The sequence below is a fragment of the Sycon ciliatum genome, chromosome 6, assembly GCF_964019385.1.
Source record: "Sycon ciliatum chromosome 6, ocSycCili1.1, whole genome shotgun sequence".
NCBI classification, from domain to species: domain Eukaryota; kingdom Metazoa; phylum Porifera; class Calcarea; order Leucosolenida; family Sycettidae; genus Sycon; species Sycon ciliatum.
Genome location: NC_088648.1, coordinates 8,221,370 through 8,237,558, shown reverse-complemented (window position 1 = coordinate 8,237,558; position 16,189 = coordinate 8,221,370). Strand labels below are relative to the sequence as shown.

Sequence of the window (16,189 nt, the reverse complement as noted above, 5' to 3'; positions counted from 1 at the left end):
GGTAGGGCATGACTTTAAGGACGAGGGCAAAAGATTCCACAACTGAGCAGCAGCAAAAACTGGTCTGTGAGATCCCGAAGTACTGCGGATGTTGGGAAGGGGAAGATTGCAGGCATCCTGACCTCTGGTGGCACGGGGCAGTGAACTGTATTCCAGGCGTGATTTGAGCAGCAAACTGACATTGCCGTGAAGACTTTCATCTCCTTCCAACCAGTGCCGCTTTTATGAACTTCTATCCCAGTCATCGTGCTAGTACTGCACACGCTCTCAAGTTTCTAAATCCCTTACTCTTCCCGCTGCTTCAAATCGGTATGGTCTTTTTTCTCTTAGTTTTCTAGGCTCAGATCGTTGGAACTCTCTACCTGCTGACATTCGCCTTTGCACATCTGTTCCTCGCTTCCGTTACCTTGTATTGGCACATTTAGGGTACCCTGTAAGAAGGCCTTAGGCCTGTGGGGATTGCCCTATCAAAAAAATTTAACAATAATACTGCATACTGTAAAAGCAGAAATTTTCGGTGGTGTAATATTTTCGGTAGTCTCTAAAATCGGCGGTTCGGTAGGGGGAAATTTTCGGTAAAACCCGTTTTCCAGGTAGGTGTACTAGTATCGGTTGTACCGAAAATTTCGGTGCGTTTCATTTTAAAAATTGTCGGCACCGAAGTAAGTTAGTTACCGAAAATAAAACACCACCGAAAATTTCTGCTTTTACAGTACCTTTAGCTTTGCCCCGTACAGGAGGGGCTTGTCTTGCCAGGTCAGAGTATGAAGCACCAGAATCACTCCCGGATCCCTAAAACTGCTCCGTGGCACCCTCACCCCTGGCCTCGCTGCAAGTCCCCTACCCCTTGCAATAAAATTGATGCTCTGTCTGACTTTGCCCGTCCACACACTCCGTCATGTATTCTTCTCTGCGTATTTGTGCACCTATGAACTCTTTGTGTTCCCTAGCTTGGTTGACGCGGAAAAAAAACTCGCTCATCATACTAAAATTTATGATGCAATAGCAATTTGTTCTTCGCTGCTACCCCCAATTGGCCAACCACACGCTGATGCGCCCCACCACGCACCAAATCCATCTCCCCGATGCCCCTAACCTCACTGCTTCCCTCTTGTATCTCTCTCTCTCTCTCTCTCTCTCTCTCTCTCTCTCTCTCTCTCTCTCTCTCTCTCTCTCTCTCTCTCTCTCTCTCTCCTCTCTCTCTCTCTCTCTCTCTTCTCTCTCTCTCTCTCTCTCTCTCTCTCTCTCTCTCTCTCTCTCTCTCTCTCTCTCTCTCTCTCTCTCTCTCTCTCTCTCTCTCTCTCTCTCTCTCTCTCTCTCTCTCTCTCTCTCTCTCTCTCTCTCTCTCTCTCTCTCTCTCTCTCTCTCTCTCCTCTCTCTCTCTCTCTCTCTCTCTCTCTCTCTCTCTCTCTCTCTCTCTCTCTCTCTCTCTCTCTCTCTCTCTCTCTCTCTCTGTCCTGGGTAGTTGCTCTCTCTCTCTCTCTCCTCTCTCTCTCTCTCTCTCTCTCCTCTCTCTCTCTCTCTCTCTCTCTCTCTCCCTCTCCCTCTCTCTCTCTCTCTCTCTCTCCTCTCTCTCTCTCTCTCTCTCTCTCTCTCTCTCTCTCTCCTCTCTCTCTCTCTCTCCCCTCGCTCTCCCCCGCTTTTAAATTCGCTTCAATAGAACCATTGCCCCTTTAGCCTTGCGAAGTCAAAATCATCAACAACGCCGAATGGCGGAGTGGTAAAAAAAAGCATTCACTCTCTATATCTAGCTACCGTACTGGCAATATATGTTGCCGCGTAACGCGTAACGCAGGGGGGTGCGGCGTAACGCGCGACCAGGCTAGTGCGACAAATTTTCGTTGACTTCGTAACGCACGTCCGGCGGGGTGCGGCGATCTTTTCATTGCAGTTTGCACTGCAAAAAAGGCTGAAAACTGTGAAAGCACGTGTACCATGTGTACCGCGTGGTGAAAAGTTCAAAACTGGACGCAGCAGGAAGTCCTGACACTCGAAGGCGCATCATTCAGTGTTGGCGATCTCAATGGTTTCTTCTTTCCCGAGGTCGTTCTGCGAAGAAGAGCGATGTGCTTTACCAGTTTCCTTGTGACAATGCAGAAGTCTCTACTCGCCTTCGGCGTGAAGAAAATCACGCCCAAGGAAAGTGAAAAAGGAAAGGATGAGGAGAGAAAGGAGACGAAAAACAGGATTGCTGCTGATCGTGCAAAGAAAGTTGTAGTGAAGCAGAAGAAAGTTCGTGAGCAAACGAGAAAGCGTGTTCGTCGGCACCGCCAAAATGATGCGGCAATAGCAAAAAAGTGATGCGGCAATAGCAAAAAAAGGACTGCGGCAATATAGAAACTTGTGTAACGGCTCCTGTGCGACTCCCTCTCGACCTGAAAAGCTGGAAAACTGAGAAAACGGAAGGCTCGCGGCTTTGGTTTTCAAAATTTCTCGGTTTTACGGCACCCTCGCACTGAGTCTCTGTCTGAATCAGGAGTGGTAGACTCCGTCTACCGCATTACCGGTATTGTACTACTCCCTGGTCTGAATCTGCATCCCGGTGCTGTACAGGGAGTACTACTCCCTGGTGAACATCGGGATGTGGTGAAAGTCCTTTCACCAGCGTTCATCAGCAAGTAGCACGTCGTTTTCGCCTGTTGGCTGATTTTCTTGTTGTACTCGAGTAAAGTATCCATTATATTTTTGTTTGTCGAGCTCAACAACAGAATACTCCCAGCCTTGTCAGGGGAACCGAAGACCCCACCTCGGCCACCATGGCCGGCCATTAGAAGTGAATTGATCGCTTCTTGTTGAGCATTCCCTGCGATAGTGCTGGGGTAGTGAACTTTTAGATGCGATAGATTTCCGAACGAGGAAAGTTTGTGGTGGACCCTGATCCGGGAGGATAGGTTGAGCTTCTCTTCGGATTGTCTCCCTGTCGCCGTGTTCCAATCGGCTCCCCAGTAGTCCTTGCACATTTTTTTGTATTGAAGACGTCGCCAGAGAACTAATCCAAGATGTCGGTGAGTACTTTCGCTGTCGTTTCTCTCTCTGCCCCCTTTTCCGGTGCATTTCTGCGACCTGTCTGACTGTAATTATGTAGTCCTTCTTGTACTGTGAAAGGCTTGGCCCTCACTTGCTCGCTCGCAAGATTCATGCACAAAACAAACCGAAAGTTTGATTTGACATTTGGGGTGAAGTCTCCTTTCGGCCTCCAATTACCATGTGTGTTTCGTTTCTATGTGACAATGTCAGGGTTGGCAAGGGAAAACCGTCAAGAAGAGTGGCGTGGAGGACATGACCCTCCTGACGCAAATCAAAGAAGCTGCCATCTGCGAGAACCTGAAGAAGCGCTACCTGGACGATCTCATTTTCGTATCCAAACCAGTGCTTGAGTGTTTTGGTGCACTTTGTCGTAGGTCGTCTGCTGCTGTATACTGTGGAAGTGTTTGTTTATGCGTGTTCGCTTTTCTGTGCTTGTTATGTATGAGCTAGTACAATCGACACTTGTTCACGCTCACGACTGTGTTGTAATCCAAGCCGAAACTGCATAGTGTTAGTAGCGAGTCCTGGACTAATTCATTACGTCCGAACAGCTGTTGAGCACAAGCAAGGAGCAGATTCCAATCCATCACACAGAGTGTGCCTTTGAGCAGTCATACCATCAATGACAGAGTTCTGAGAACATCACACATCCTTCTCTTCCTTACTTCTGCTAAGCAGCTGTTGGCGTGTTTTGGCCACTCGGAGTCGATCTCGGTAGAGGAAAATTCCTCATGCAATCGCAGTTCTTCCCGGGCACAGAAATCAGCACATCCATGCTAAAAAATACTTTCTGATATTGGACCTGTGTATACTCCAGCATTGTGGGATGCCCCCCATACACACACACACACACACACATACACTGGCAGAGACATTGGAAAAGCAGACGCAAACCCAGTGCATGTTCTACGTAGTGGTAAACATGTTGAATACACACGATGCAAGCACACAAACATGCATGTGCACACACACACACACAGACATGCACACTCGTTCACGTACACACACACACACACCTCAGACCTCAGATATGCCCATCGCGGAAGCGATGATAGCGAACAGTTATGTTAGACATAGCAACATGTGCTGGGATTACACCATTCAACTGCTTGCAAGGCTGATGAATTGACCGCCACTAATTTCTAGCCTTGTATCTGCCACACAGCTGATTGAAGTGGCTTTTTCTGGCCAGTGAATCCCTATTTTTCATTTACACACACACACATGCATGCATGTTGCCAGAGTGGTCAAAGTAGCAGGTCAGTGAGCTACGCACGGCACATGTAACGGGACGTGTTATTTTCTTGCTTGTGATGCCAGGGGTTGGTGCGTTTTGTTTGTTATCTCCGAGTTCGGCACCAAGTGCACTGTGTGTGCACGAGTGTGCCAACACCCACCCACATGCACACACACGTACGTACGCATACACCGCCATGCACATACATGCACTTGCACGCACACGCACACATGCACAGCCGTGCATTGATACATGCGCACAAGTCTGTTTATGCATGTAAGTATTGACATGTCTCTGCGTGAACCTTGACTCCTTGTTGATGCGAAGACCTACATTGGCCCTGTGTTGATTTCCGTCAACCCGTTCAAGGCAATGCCATACTTCACCGATAACGAGATCGGGCAATACCAAGGATGTGTAAGTTGCCATAGGCTATGCGTGTCACTCCTTCACAGATTCTATCAATAGTGCACAACTGCTGTGCAGTGGTAGCAGATGGCGTATGGTTCTGGCTGAAAGGTATACGCCCAGTGAACATTGGCAAATAAGGAATGCGTGAGTATTGTGAGCGAGTTGACTGGCATTGGGCCCACGCTGTACTCTACACCACCCTGCACAACCCTACGGCAATGTAGGGTCATCACTGTACACACTTTGCCGTGTTCACTTAGCTTTCTTAGCTTATCCATTCACTCTTTGGCTGTGTTCACCTCAAAAACAAAACAAAAAAACACGCATCATAGCTCTGAAGCGGGATTCACAGAAGCTTTTTTTTGCGATGCGACACGCGATACGACAGCCGCGAAACCGGGAAATCCCCAATTCGCAGCCATCTCACACCCCACGCAACTGCCGCAACTGGGCCATTGCAGAAGTTGAGCTTGGCTCAACTTTTGCGATGCGACAAGCGATTTGGCGTACGATTTTGACCTTTTCTACAGCAAAGTTGTACAAAGGTTCAAGAGTTGCTTATAAATTTGTACAAGTTGTACCAAACCACGCGAATACTAGTACCGTGGTGACGTACCCACCTGCATTGAACTTCGCGCCAAATCAGCAAGGCGTTGTCGCACCGCTGACTTCTTCTGTGAATGGTATTTCGCGAGTTCGCATCCGTCGCAGATCACGTCGCATCGCGTGTCGCATCGCACAAAAAGCTTCTGCGAATCCCGCTTGAGTAACTGCACATATGGAAAGCTTCTATTGTCAAGTGCAAGTGGTAATGCCAGAAAGACGGTAGACAGTTCGATACTCATGTTCACCCTGCAGGGGATAAGTCAAGGACGCGGCTCGGCAGATGAAGATGAGTGCCACGGGGTACCATTCCACCGTGACTTATCCCCCGCCAACTGCATTTACAGTTATGCTAGATGAAATCCAACGCAAAGTCCATTATTAGATGTTGGCACCGTGGTCTTGCACTGTCCTTGCTGCCCTGGAAGTGGCGTGACTGCTGCTGGACGTAAACATATACAAATACAGTGATAGAAGTGATGGGAACGGGTCCAGGGCAAGAGTTAGGAGCATGGGGTTGGATTTCACTTACATGTACATGCACAAGTGCAAAGCTGACGCCCTGTACCAATTCAGATGACACGCTAGTATTTGCACATGACTTGTGTACGGCCAGCCGCATTAGTACCACTTCCAGGGCGTCTAGGACTGTGCAACTTGAGGACACAACGTGTGCACTGTTGGTCGGATTCCACTGAGCGCAGCTGTAGCAACCTGAGTACTGTAGAGGCAGAACATTTCGTCGGTCAATAATTTCGTCCAACTCCAAAGAAAAGGAGTTCGTCCAGTTGAAAATTTCGTCCATGGATCATAAGAGTGTATAGAAAAGCTGGACAAATCGATATTCGTCCTACATTTAATTTAGTCCAAAAGCTCTTGGACGAAAAAGACGAAATTAAATTCCAGACGAATATTTCTGCTAAAACAGTACTGTAAACGCCATTATTCTAACGAGGTGCATATACAGTTGTGGCAAGTGAAATCCGACACTTGCCATAGGGGACAGCGCCACAAATAGACACCAATGATGTAATGCACTGCATCTAATTTGTACTATAGAGCCGTATGCATCCCAAACAGATCAAAAGGTCACAGCGTAGATACACACAGTTCACAAACAAGGTACACATAAGGAGTATTGGTATCCAATCCCCATTCATATTTGCCAGCACCTTTTGAACTTTGACTGTGATGAGTACGAGTTTTGTCATGAAACAGATAAAGTTGTATGGAACACATGTACTGTACGTATGCAGGGCTGCAGACTGCATGGTGCAGTCCCTTATGCCAAGTGTTGGATTTCACTTGCCACAACTGTATAATGATTTACTAATTTTTTTACGTGTACCAAAAGTAATTCTTACTCATTCTCAACGCTCAATGGAACAGTATATGTATCGATTTCTGTATAACGATTTCCATTTTAACGACAGATTTCTCCGCGTTAACTCGTTAGATTTAGCACTTCTTTATGGCTTTTACAGTATACTATTGATGTGGAACATCTGGACTTTGGCTGCAGCAGACCTCAGTATGCGAAGCTGTGCGTAGTTGCACACTCTAGCTGTAATGTACTATTGTGGGATTGACTGGGTTTCTTCGATTACTAGTACTTCCTAAAGTTACGCGCCCACATCACCCCAGTTCACAAGTCGGCGCTAACATGCACAAGCAGCAAGCGTCGACTCCGCATCCCTGCTTCCTTGTTCACCCCCTCCACAGGCGCGTCTGTAGATAGTGCCAAACCAGGCGTGATGACTTCGTCACCACTCCACACCCTATACATTCTTTTTATTACTTGCTAAAGTAAATCCTCAGCAGATGCATCCTTACAAGACTAATTCAATTTGTAACGGAGTTTTCTCTTTTCTTCCTCGTACTGTAAAAAAAGTTTTGTTTGCATTGCCTATTACTGTGAATGTGCAGGCAAGCTATGAAAACCCTCCTCACATCTATGCTGTTACGGACAACATGTTCCGCAACATGGTTATTGACAAGGAACCCCAGTGTGTTATTATCTCGTAAGTTCTGGTCTTCCTTATCTGCTCCCCCCCCCCTTTCTCCTCTCTCTCTCTCTCTCTCTCTCTCTCTCTCTCTCTCTCTCTCTCTCTCTCTCTCTCTCTCTCTCTCTCGCTCGCTCGCTCGCTCTCCCTCTGTTCTTCTCACACATACACATGGGCACGCACCAGTACATACCCTGTCCATTTCTTTTCTTCTGTGCTTCGTCTTTGTGTGGGAGTAAGTGTGGGTGGGGTATGTATGTGTGGGTCTGTGTGTATGTGTGTGTGTGTGGGGGGGGGGGGGGGGTGTGTGGGGGGGGGGTCCTGGAAGACGAGTGATTGTTTCTCCGATGATTATTCACAAAAGTAGTGGTCTGACTGCTAGTGAGGACCAACATTTTTCACCGGTTATGAGAAGAAATGATCATTCTGCCTGTCTTTTCCCTCCCTTCGTATCCCTCTCCTGTCTGTCATCTGCTTTCAATTGTGTACCGAGTACTCTCATTGTCCTCTTGTGGCTGTTGACCTCACCTCTTGTTTTGTTCCCTTTTTCCATATTCTTGCCCTACACACACACCCACACACACACGCACGCACACACACGTAGTGGAGAGTCCGGTGCTGGCAAGACCGTGGCAGCTAAGTTCATCATGAATTACATCACCAAGGTATCCGGAGGTGGTGATGCTGTGCAGCGTGTCAAGGATGTCATCTTGCAGTCCAACCCGCTGCTGGAAGCGTTTGGAAACGCCAAGACGTCGCGAAATAACAACTCTAGTCGATTTGTAAGTGAAGTTGTGGTACTTTTTGTGGTTGTTCCTTCATGTAGACAGGAACAGAAATCATTCTGAATTTATCATTAAAGGAGAAGTTAAGGCAAAAATTAAAATTTCACCAGTTGTAGTCTTCGGGGTGCTGAGTCGAATGGTCTTGGTCCGAGGAAGCTGAGACGCTCCCTTCCTACTTGAATCCCAATCGAACTCGCGCACTTCCACCGAAACTGGGTGACTGCGCCCTACTAGATGGGGGTTTGTATGCAAAATGTCACTAAAAGCGCCATTTCGTTCTTATTAAAGCACGGATGACCGCGACTGGCCCATATGTTGTAGTCTTTTGGATGCTGAGTCGACTGGTTTTGGTCCGAAAAGGCTGCGATGCAGCGTTCCTCCTTTATTCCCAATCGAACATGGTCGAACAAGTGGTCACGTGCTCCTGCGTACCAGTCACCTGGTCACCGTGCCTGCAGGGTACAACTTACTAGCCTGTTTGACCTTTTTTGGGTGCAGTCTTGTCACTCGAGTTGAACTCGAGTTGAACCTTGGTGTGAAAGTTGTCGCCTGCTGGCGTGGTGACCAGGTGATTTCGGCACCCAGGAGCACGTGACCGCTTCTTCAACCATGTTCGATTGGAAATAAAGGAGGAACGCTGCATCGCAGCCTTTTCGGACCAAAACCAGTCGACTCAGCGTCCAAAAGAGTACAACATATGGGCCAATCGCGGTCATCCTTGCTTTTATAAGAACGAAATGGCGCTTTTAGTGACATTTTGCATACAAATCCCCATCCGTAGGGCGCAGTCACCCAGTTTCGGTGGAAGTGCGCGAGTTCAATTGGGATTCAAGTAGGAAGGGAGCGTCTCAGCTTCCTCGGACCAAGACCATTCGACTCAGCACCCCGAAGACTACAACTGGTGAAATTTTAATTTTTGCCTTAACTTCCCCTTTAATTACATGTTGCGTTATGAATGCCTATTGCTCATGCATAAACCATGCACACTTGATAACTAATCCGTGCCTTACTATTGCACTGTGCTTGCACAGCCCATGCAGAGATCATTCATAACACTCGGCACCTCTGTTTTGTGCCCTATCCTCACGGGCGCGCACAAACACACACACCCATACATACAAACACACGCACACAAACAAACACACACACACACACACATACATCATTTATGCAAAGCTCACTGTCTTGAAAGGAACTGTTGCAATTGTCTCCTTCACTGTTGGTTGTATCATGAACTCTTCACCTGTGGAGTCCCGGTGGATGAGGAATATTAAACTGGAATAACATGGGTCTCTTGGATAGTGATCCTTGAAGGGTGGTGGCGTTCCTACGATGCGGAAAACTCCGCCTCTAGCCGAGTGACGCAAACTGTGAATTTTTTTAAATTCTTGGATAGTGCCATTTGTGAATTAGTTCTGACAATGTGTTTGCTTTGTTCTGGTCTGCAGGGAAAGTATGTGGAAATGCAGTTTGCTGGTGGCGGCACACCGATCGGTGGCAAGATTTCCCAGTTCTTGCTTGAGAAGGTATGTGGTGTATCAGCAGTACTACCGTAATAGCGCACATATATATTTGCTACGAATCCAATTTTCAAAAATGAATCTTTTCACCTAAACGCGCATGCGCGATCAGAGTTCGTTTCCCGGAGTCTTTGTGTTTGACTAGGTCTTGAAGTGTCAGTTTCATGGTTCCTGTATGCTGTTTGCAGACTTTTATCCGTGATTGTGTGAAAGTGATAATTTTGGTAGTGCTTCGCCTATAAGAGCATGCGCTTGTAAGTGAGAGTGCGCTTATATCCGAATACAGGCGCATGCGCCTATATGTGGGTTACTACAATATATCCACAGTGTTCTTGTCCACATCCCTTATTGTTCTCTCAGCGCAGTCATCTCTAGCATGCTCATTTAGTTTGAAGATCTTGCCCATGTACAATGATGGCCGGGGTTTGTAACTGATACTGTTGTTGTAATCTGATCTGCAGTCGCGTGTGGTGAGCCAGAACCCCAGCGAGAGAAACTTCCATATCTTCTACCAGCTGTTGGCTGGTGCCACGGACAGTGACAAAGGTCAGTGTTGTGAATCACGCCCACACTGTGTGTGTGCATGTGTTTCTATCTTCCCTCGCACCTTTAATCGTGGTGCTGTTACCAGTATCCCAAGATGTCAATCTACTACCATACTTGCTTATCCTAACATAGATCAGAAAATGGGATTATGGGTGTTACGAGAACCACCTTCTAGTGGGCTTGTCTGATTCACTCATCTCCCACCACTTTATGAACTGCGTCTGCGCCTTGATCGTTGAGGATGGTGGCGTTCCTACGGATATGCGGGAAAGTCAGTCTGACTGGATTTCGTGCGAGCCGTAAAGGTTCCGCATGGATCACTCTCTCTCTCTCTCTATCTCTCTCTCTCTCTCTCTCCATCAATCTATCTATCGAACTCAATCTCTCTCTCTCTTTCTCTCTCTCTCTCTCTCTCTCTCTCTCTCTCTATCTATCTATCTATCGAATTCAACCTATCAATCTCTTTCTCTCCCCCCCCCTTTCTCTCTCTCTCTCTCTCTCTCTCTCTCTCTCTCTCTCTCTCTCTCTCTCTCTCTCTCTATCTCTCAACCTATCCCTCTGTGACTCTATTCTCTTGTATTTATCCTTTCTCGTGTCACTTGTATTTCTGTATGGCTGTACAGAGGCTCTTGGTCTCTCCACACCTGATTACTTCTACTATCTGAACCAGAGTGGAACATACACTGTTGACGGCATCTGCGATATCGACGACTACAATGAAATGAGGGTGTGTACTCATTGACTGTGTGCGTGTGTGCATGGGCGTATACATGTTTGTGTGGATGTGTGTGTGTGTGTGGGGGGGGGGGGTGTCACTGTGTGTTGTGTGTGTGTCCATGTGTCTGCATGAAGCTTTGCTTGTCTCCGTCCATTGCTCTTACCAAGAGTACATAACCCCCAGAGTGTGCAACGCCGGATCCAGCTCTGCATAGGGTCTTGGTTGAGCGTAGTCGGATCTTCTGATGTCATGCGTACACTCCACACCAGCGCAAGGCCGGTCTCGAGGCAGGGCACCGTTGTTTTTGATCCGAGAGTCCCCGCGACTCCCTGGGTTCCCCTCAGATGTGTACGGTATTATGACGCAAAGACCCGATTACACTCGACCAAGACCCTATGCAGAGCTGGACCAGGCGTTGCACACTCTGGGGGTTATGTACTCTTGCTGTTACTTAATAGAGCATGTCTGAGAATACCAAAGTATGTGTGCAAGTGGATCTCTCCGATTTCGCTCAAAATTTGCAGGTAGGTTCCCTTTGGGGTGTGGATCGATTGGGCAACGCCCTTGAAAAAGTTTCTGAAGGGAACCTTGAAATTTGCATACCCCTCAAAAATGGCCGAAATATCACATTATTTATGGGTCTAGAAACGAGTCACGCCACAGCGTATACGAACAAGCTATGAACAAAACTCCATCAAACCAACATTGCCTCACCTTAGAAGAGTTCCTGGAGCAGTACCGCTTAGCCACGCCAGCATCCCAGAAGACGAGGTCCATCACCCCCTGACGCCACAAATGATCGTCTTGAAAATAGCCAATTTACAAGCGCTGGCAAAACAGCCAGCTACGTCCTCAATTGGCCAGAACTATACACCGGCAGATAGTAGAACACCTCTTCTAGCGCTGAGGACATGTCCCCCATCTTCCTTTTGGGGTTTTCTTGAAATAAACTTTTTTGAATTTTTCCACTCGACCATGCTGAAATACGGCCAAAGTCATACCTGCGCAGGAAAGCTCGCCCCTCCGCGACGTCTCCTCAGCAATTTCTACTCCAACACTACTCCCAAGGCCGCAGAACAAAGTGTAGTGTTGACTCTGACAAGGAAAAGCAGCGGTGATCACTTGTCACTCCAAACGACAAGCTTCTCCTTGCGCCACCAATAATTTTTTGTGCGACTGTTGATGCAAAAGTGACTGAAGGCCTGAGCGCAGTGTTTGAATTTTATTGCAAGATACACGGTGAGATCGCGTGCTCTGTGACGTAGGATGACGCTTCCTGCATCACGATACGCAGCCATCGATCGCGAACGTGTCTGGAACGCTACTCGGAACAGACCATGATGGCAGAGGTGAGATGAGCTGCATTTCCTCCTTGATCTGCTGAGAACCCCCACAAACTGTCCTAGGAGTGTTGCAATGGCAGCAAGCCGTTGAAATATGCCCCGTACAGCATGGAGAGTTATTCGTCTTTCACACTTACCTTCTGCAATCCCGAACATAGTCCAACAGTAAAAGTCCCTAGTTTTCATGTCGATGCTCAACAAAAGCGGCTAGATCGGTCCCTTTGTGTTGACTGGCACGCGAGCAGCACTGGCTGCACGCACTTGTCGCGTGAACTGCATGAGAGATTTCTTACGTCATAAAGAATGTGATTTCATCATCATTTGCCTGGTCTTCGACGTACATGGTCAGGGAAAGTCCCAGTTCGTAGGCCTACAACACGGTCAGCGTGTTCTTGAGTGCAGTAACAACACAAGTGTGATCACTTCCAGACCAACGCCACAGCCACGGGCGTTCAAGGCGAGTAACAAGCGCGCTTGACAAAGGTCACTCTGAAATTTCGTGAGCCGTGGGCCATGCGACTTGGCATTCTTGCGTCACAAGGCACATGATTTCACCGTGCATCTTGCAATAAAATTCAAAAACTGCGCTCAGGCCTTCAGTCACTTTTGCATCAACAGTCGCACAAAAAATTATTGGTGGCGCAAGGAGAAGCTTGTCGTTTGGAGTGACAAGTGATCACCGCTGCTTTTCCTTGTCAGAGTCAACACTACACTTTGTTCTGCGGCCTTGGGAGTAGTGTTGGAGTAGAAATTGCTGAGGAGACGTCGCGGAGGGGCGAGCTTTCCTGCGCAGGTATGACTTTGGCCGTATTTCAGCATGGTCGAGTGGAAAAATTCAAAAAAGTTTATTTCAAGAAAACCCCAAAAGGAAGATGGGGGCATGTCCTCAGCGCTAGAAGAGGTGTTCTACTATCTGCCGGTGTATAGTTCTGGCCAATTGAGGACGTAGCTGGCTGTTTTGCCAGCGCTTGTAAATTGGCTATTTTCAAGACGACCATTTGTGGCGTCAGGGGGTGATGGACCTCGTCTTCTGGGATGCTGGCGTGGCTAAGCGGTACTGCTCCAGGAACTCTTCTAAGGTGAGGCAATGTTGGCTTGATAGAGTTTTGTTCATAGCTTGTTCGTATACGCTGTGGCGTGACTCGTTTCTAGACCCATAAATAATGTGATATTTCGGCCATTTTTGAGGGTATGCAAATTTCAAGGTTCCCTTCAGAAACTTTTCCAAGGGCTTTGCCCAATCGATCCACATCCCAAAGGGAACCTACCTGCAAATTTTGAGCGAAATCGGAGAGATCCACTTGCACACATACTTTGGTATTCTCAGACATGCTCTCTTAACTGTCCCTGTAATGCTTCAGACCAATATGATGTGCAATATCTGTGAAGATGGCACAGACCTATGTTGGCTTTGCAGCTTCTCTTGATTGTCCTGAATTAGAAATATGTATACCACTTTGGGGCAATTCTTGATCTGGTATCCTGCAAGGGTTCATTTCCTCACTGTGTGTTTGTGTGTGCATAATTATGTATGTATTATATGTATTGCCTATACTGTTGTTCCAGAGTGCTATGAACATTATTATATGTATTGCCTATACTGTTGTTCCAGAGTGCTATGAACACAATTGGTCTGACAGCTGATGAGCAGTACTACGTCATCTCCATTGTGGCGGCCATTCTTCACCTTGGCAACGTGTCCTTTGTGGAAAACGGCAACTATGCCGCCCCTGCTGACGCAACGTGTAAGTACATTGCAAATGATTTCTCGCAGCTGTGCTAAATTCCCCCCTTGTGTTGTGCTTATTACAGGGACGGTGGAACCGGTCCGGTTGGTCAGGCCATTGTCGGAACAACTGTTCGGTGGCCAACCCTTGTTTATTTCCGAGGTCATTTGTATCTGCTATATTGCAAAGTATGAAGGACCATGGTATGGCCAGACCAATCGAACATTGTGTCCGCCGTTACTCTGTCGTAATCAGCTCATCTGGGATTGCGAATGCTCCGCACCTGTTTGCCAATCCTCAATATGCACCCAGTGCTGGCATTAGTAGTTCTGCACTACGTCAATATGTTGTCTTTCTTGTGCTGCTTTTCTGTGCAAATGTAGACCTGCAGTTTCCTTCGTATCTGTTTGGCATCGATGAGACACAGCTCACCACCAAGCTAACCAGGTAATGGCGTGTGTCTGGATTGCGCTGTTGTTGTTCTCTCTGCCCGAGCTACGTCATGCTAGCTGGATTAGCTCTAGGGGACCTCTGCGTGTGCATACCTGACAGGAGTGCTATTGTACATGGTGGTGTGATTTTGCTTATTCTGGCATACTGTAAGACATGTATATATAACGAGGAAGCAAATCTAACGTTTTAACGGATGACATTTCTTCGTTATAATAAGATCCGTTGAGGCCGTACTGCTTCATATATCCTGTGTGTGGATATGGCAGAATACTGCAAGATCGTTAACATATCTTCTCGTTAACCTATGAATTTTGGACAATCGTTAAATTTGCGACTCGTTCTAATAACATGTCATACAGTAGCCTGGTGGGACACAGAGCCCAACTTGCAGTATGTACACTGCTGGGCAGAGAAATCCAACCTCATGAATAAAGTAACGGCGCGTTCAAGTGCACACACCAGTATGCATAGGGCTAGGGCTGAGTAGCGCCCGGCAACGCTATTTTATACACGAGGTTGCATTCTTTGGCCAGTTCTGTAGCTCGTGTTGCGGGCTGCCTTCCTTCACAGTTTGCCCTGTTGCTGACATGTCCTTTCTGCTGTTGCTGCTTGCTCCTGCTGCGGCACAATGTTGCTAGCCGTGTGATGACGGTACGGGGTGAGAGCACAGATGTCCTCTTCAACCCGGAGCAGGCTGGACAGGCAAGAGATGCCCTAACCAAGTCGCTCTACGCCCGTGTCTTTGACTTGCTTGTCGAGGTAAGCTGTTTATATGCATGCACACATGCACAAAAGGCACACACACACACACACACACACACACACACACACACACACACACACAACAAGTATGAATGCGTGACTGGTATGCGTCGTTTCTTTGAATTATCCACTTTGTACAGTAGAAGAAAGATACTTGATTTCTGTAACTTATGTGTTGTGTGTTGTGATAATTGATCAGCACTGATGTGATAAACACTAGTCAAACCACACTGTTCTAAAAACGTGGAACTCGGAGGAAGTTGTTCACTATGCGTTTCCCGCTGTCACAAGACTCTCAGGTGTTTGGAAAGGTTTGGGATGGAAACGTACGCCACTTTCCCATGCAACACACTCCTAATTCACAGTACTCGGTGTCGAACTTGTTTGTGTGTCTGTGTCTCCTTTCAGTCCGTCAATCAAGCTATGACGACGAAAAATTTCGACAATACCATCGGTGTCCTGGACATCTATGGTTTTGAGATCTTCAAGAAGAACGGCTTCGAACAGTTCTGCATCAACTTTGTCAACGAGAAGCTGCAGCAGATCTTCATTGAGCTGACACTGAAAGCTGAGCAGGTATGCATTGGCTAGTGCATTGATGATTTCACAAGACAATTGCCGCTGGACTACGACTCAAGACATGTGTGCTTTGCTACTGCTCACGTCAACAAACCATGCTTACGTTCCTGGCATGGGACCGACCGGTAACAACTCCCAGAGGGAATATATTTTAAAACCATTGGTCATTCCTATCAGGTTGCTTTCACTCATTTTTGTCTAGCTAGGCTCACACACACACACACACACACACACACACACACACACACACACACACACACACACACACACACACACACACACACACACACACACTCTCTCTCTCTCTCTCTCTCTCTCTCTCTCTCTCTCCCTCTGTATCTCTCTCTCTCTTTCTTTCTTTCTTTCTTTGTCTCCGGTGGAAAACACTTTTCATCCTTTGTTTTGCTGAATTATCTTTTTTGGCCGAACGCTGCCAATGTATGTTTTTTTTTAAGTAGTATCCACTGTTTGATTG

At 47.3% G+C, this 16,189-nt stretch overlaps 1 protein-coding gene across 1 annotated transcript in view; it reads left to right on the top strand.

Moving 5' to 3' along the window:
• Nucleotides 1–2,588: 2,588 nt before the first annotated feature.
• Nucleotides 2,589–16,189, top strand: part of LOC135819276 (unconventional myosin-If-like) — a 33,117-nt gene continuing 19,516 nt past the window's right edge. Inside the window, exons 1-12 of the mRNA XM_065332453.1 lie at nucleotides 2,589–3,005; nucleotides 3,238–3,357; nucleotides 4,592–4,681; nucleotides 7,205–7,299; nucleotides 7,886–8,063; nucleotides 9,515–9,592; nucleotides 10,048–10,132; nucleotides 10,756–10,859; nucleotides 13,806–13,938; nucleotides 14,304–14,367; nucleotides 15,012–15,132; nucleotides 15,544–15,711. Of these exons, the coding sequence (XP_065188525.1) occupies nucleotides 3,000–3,005; nucleotides 3,238–3,357; nucleotides 4,592–4,681; nucleotides 7,205–7,299; nucleotides 7,886–8,063; nucleotides 9,515–9,592; nucleotides 10,048–10,132; nucleotides 10,756–10,859; nucleotides 13,806–13,938; nucleotides 14,304–14,367; nucleotides 15,012–15,132; nucleotides 15,544–15,711 (1,242 nt within the window). The 5' untranslated portion in view covers nucleotides 2,589–2,999. The remainder of the gene's footprint in view (nucleotides 3,006–3,237; nucleotides 3,358–4,591; nucleotides 4,682–7,204; nucleotides 7,300–7,885; nucleotides 8,064–9,514; nucleotides 9,593–10,047; nucleotides 10,133–10,755; nucleotides 10,860–13,805; nucleotides 13,939–14,303; nucleotides 14,368–15,011; nucleotides 15,133–15,543; nucleotides 15,712–16,189) is intronic.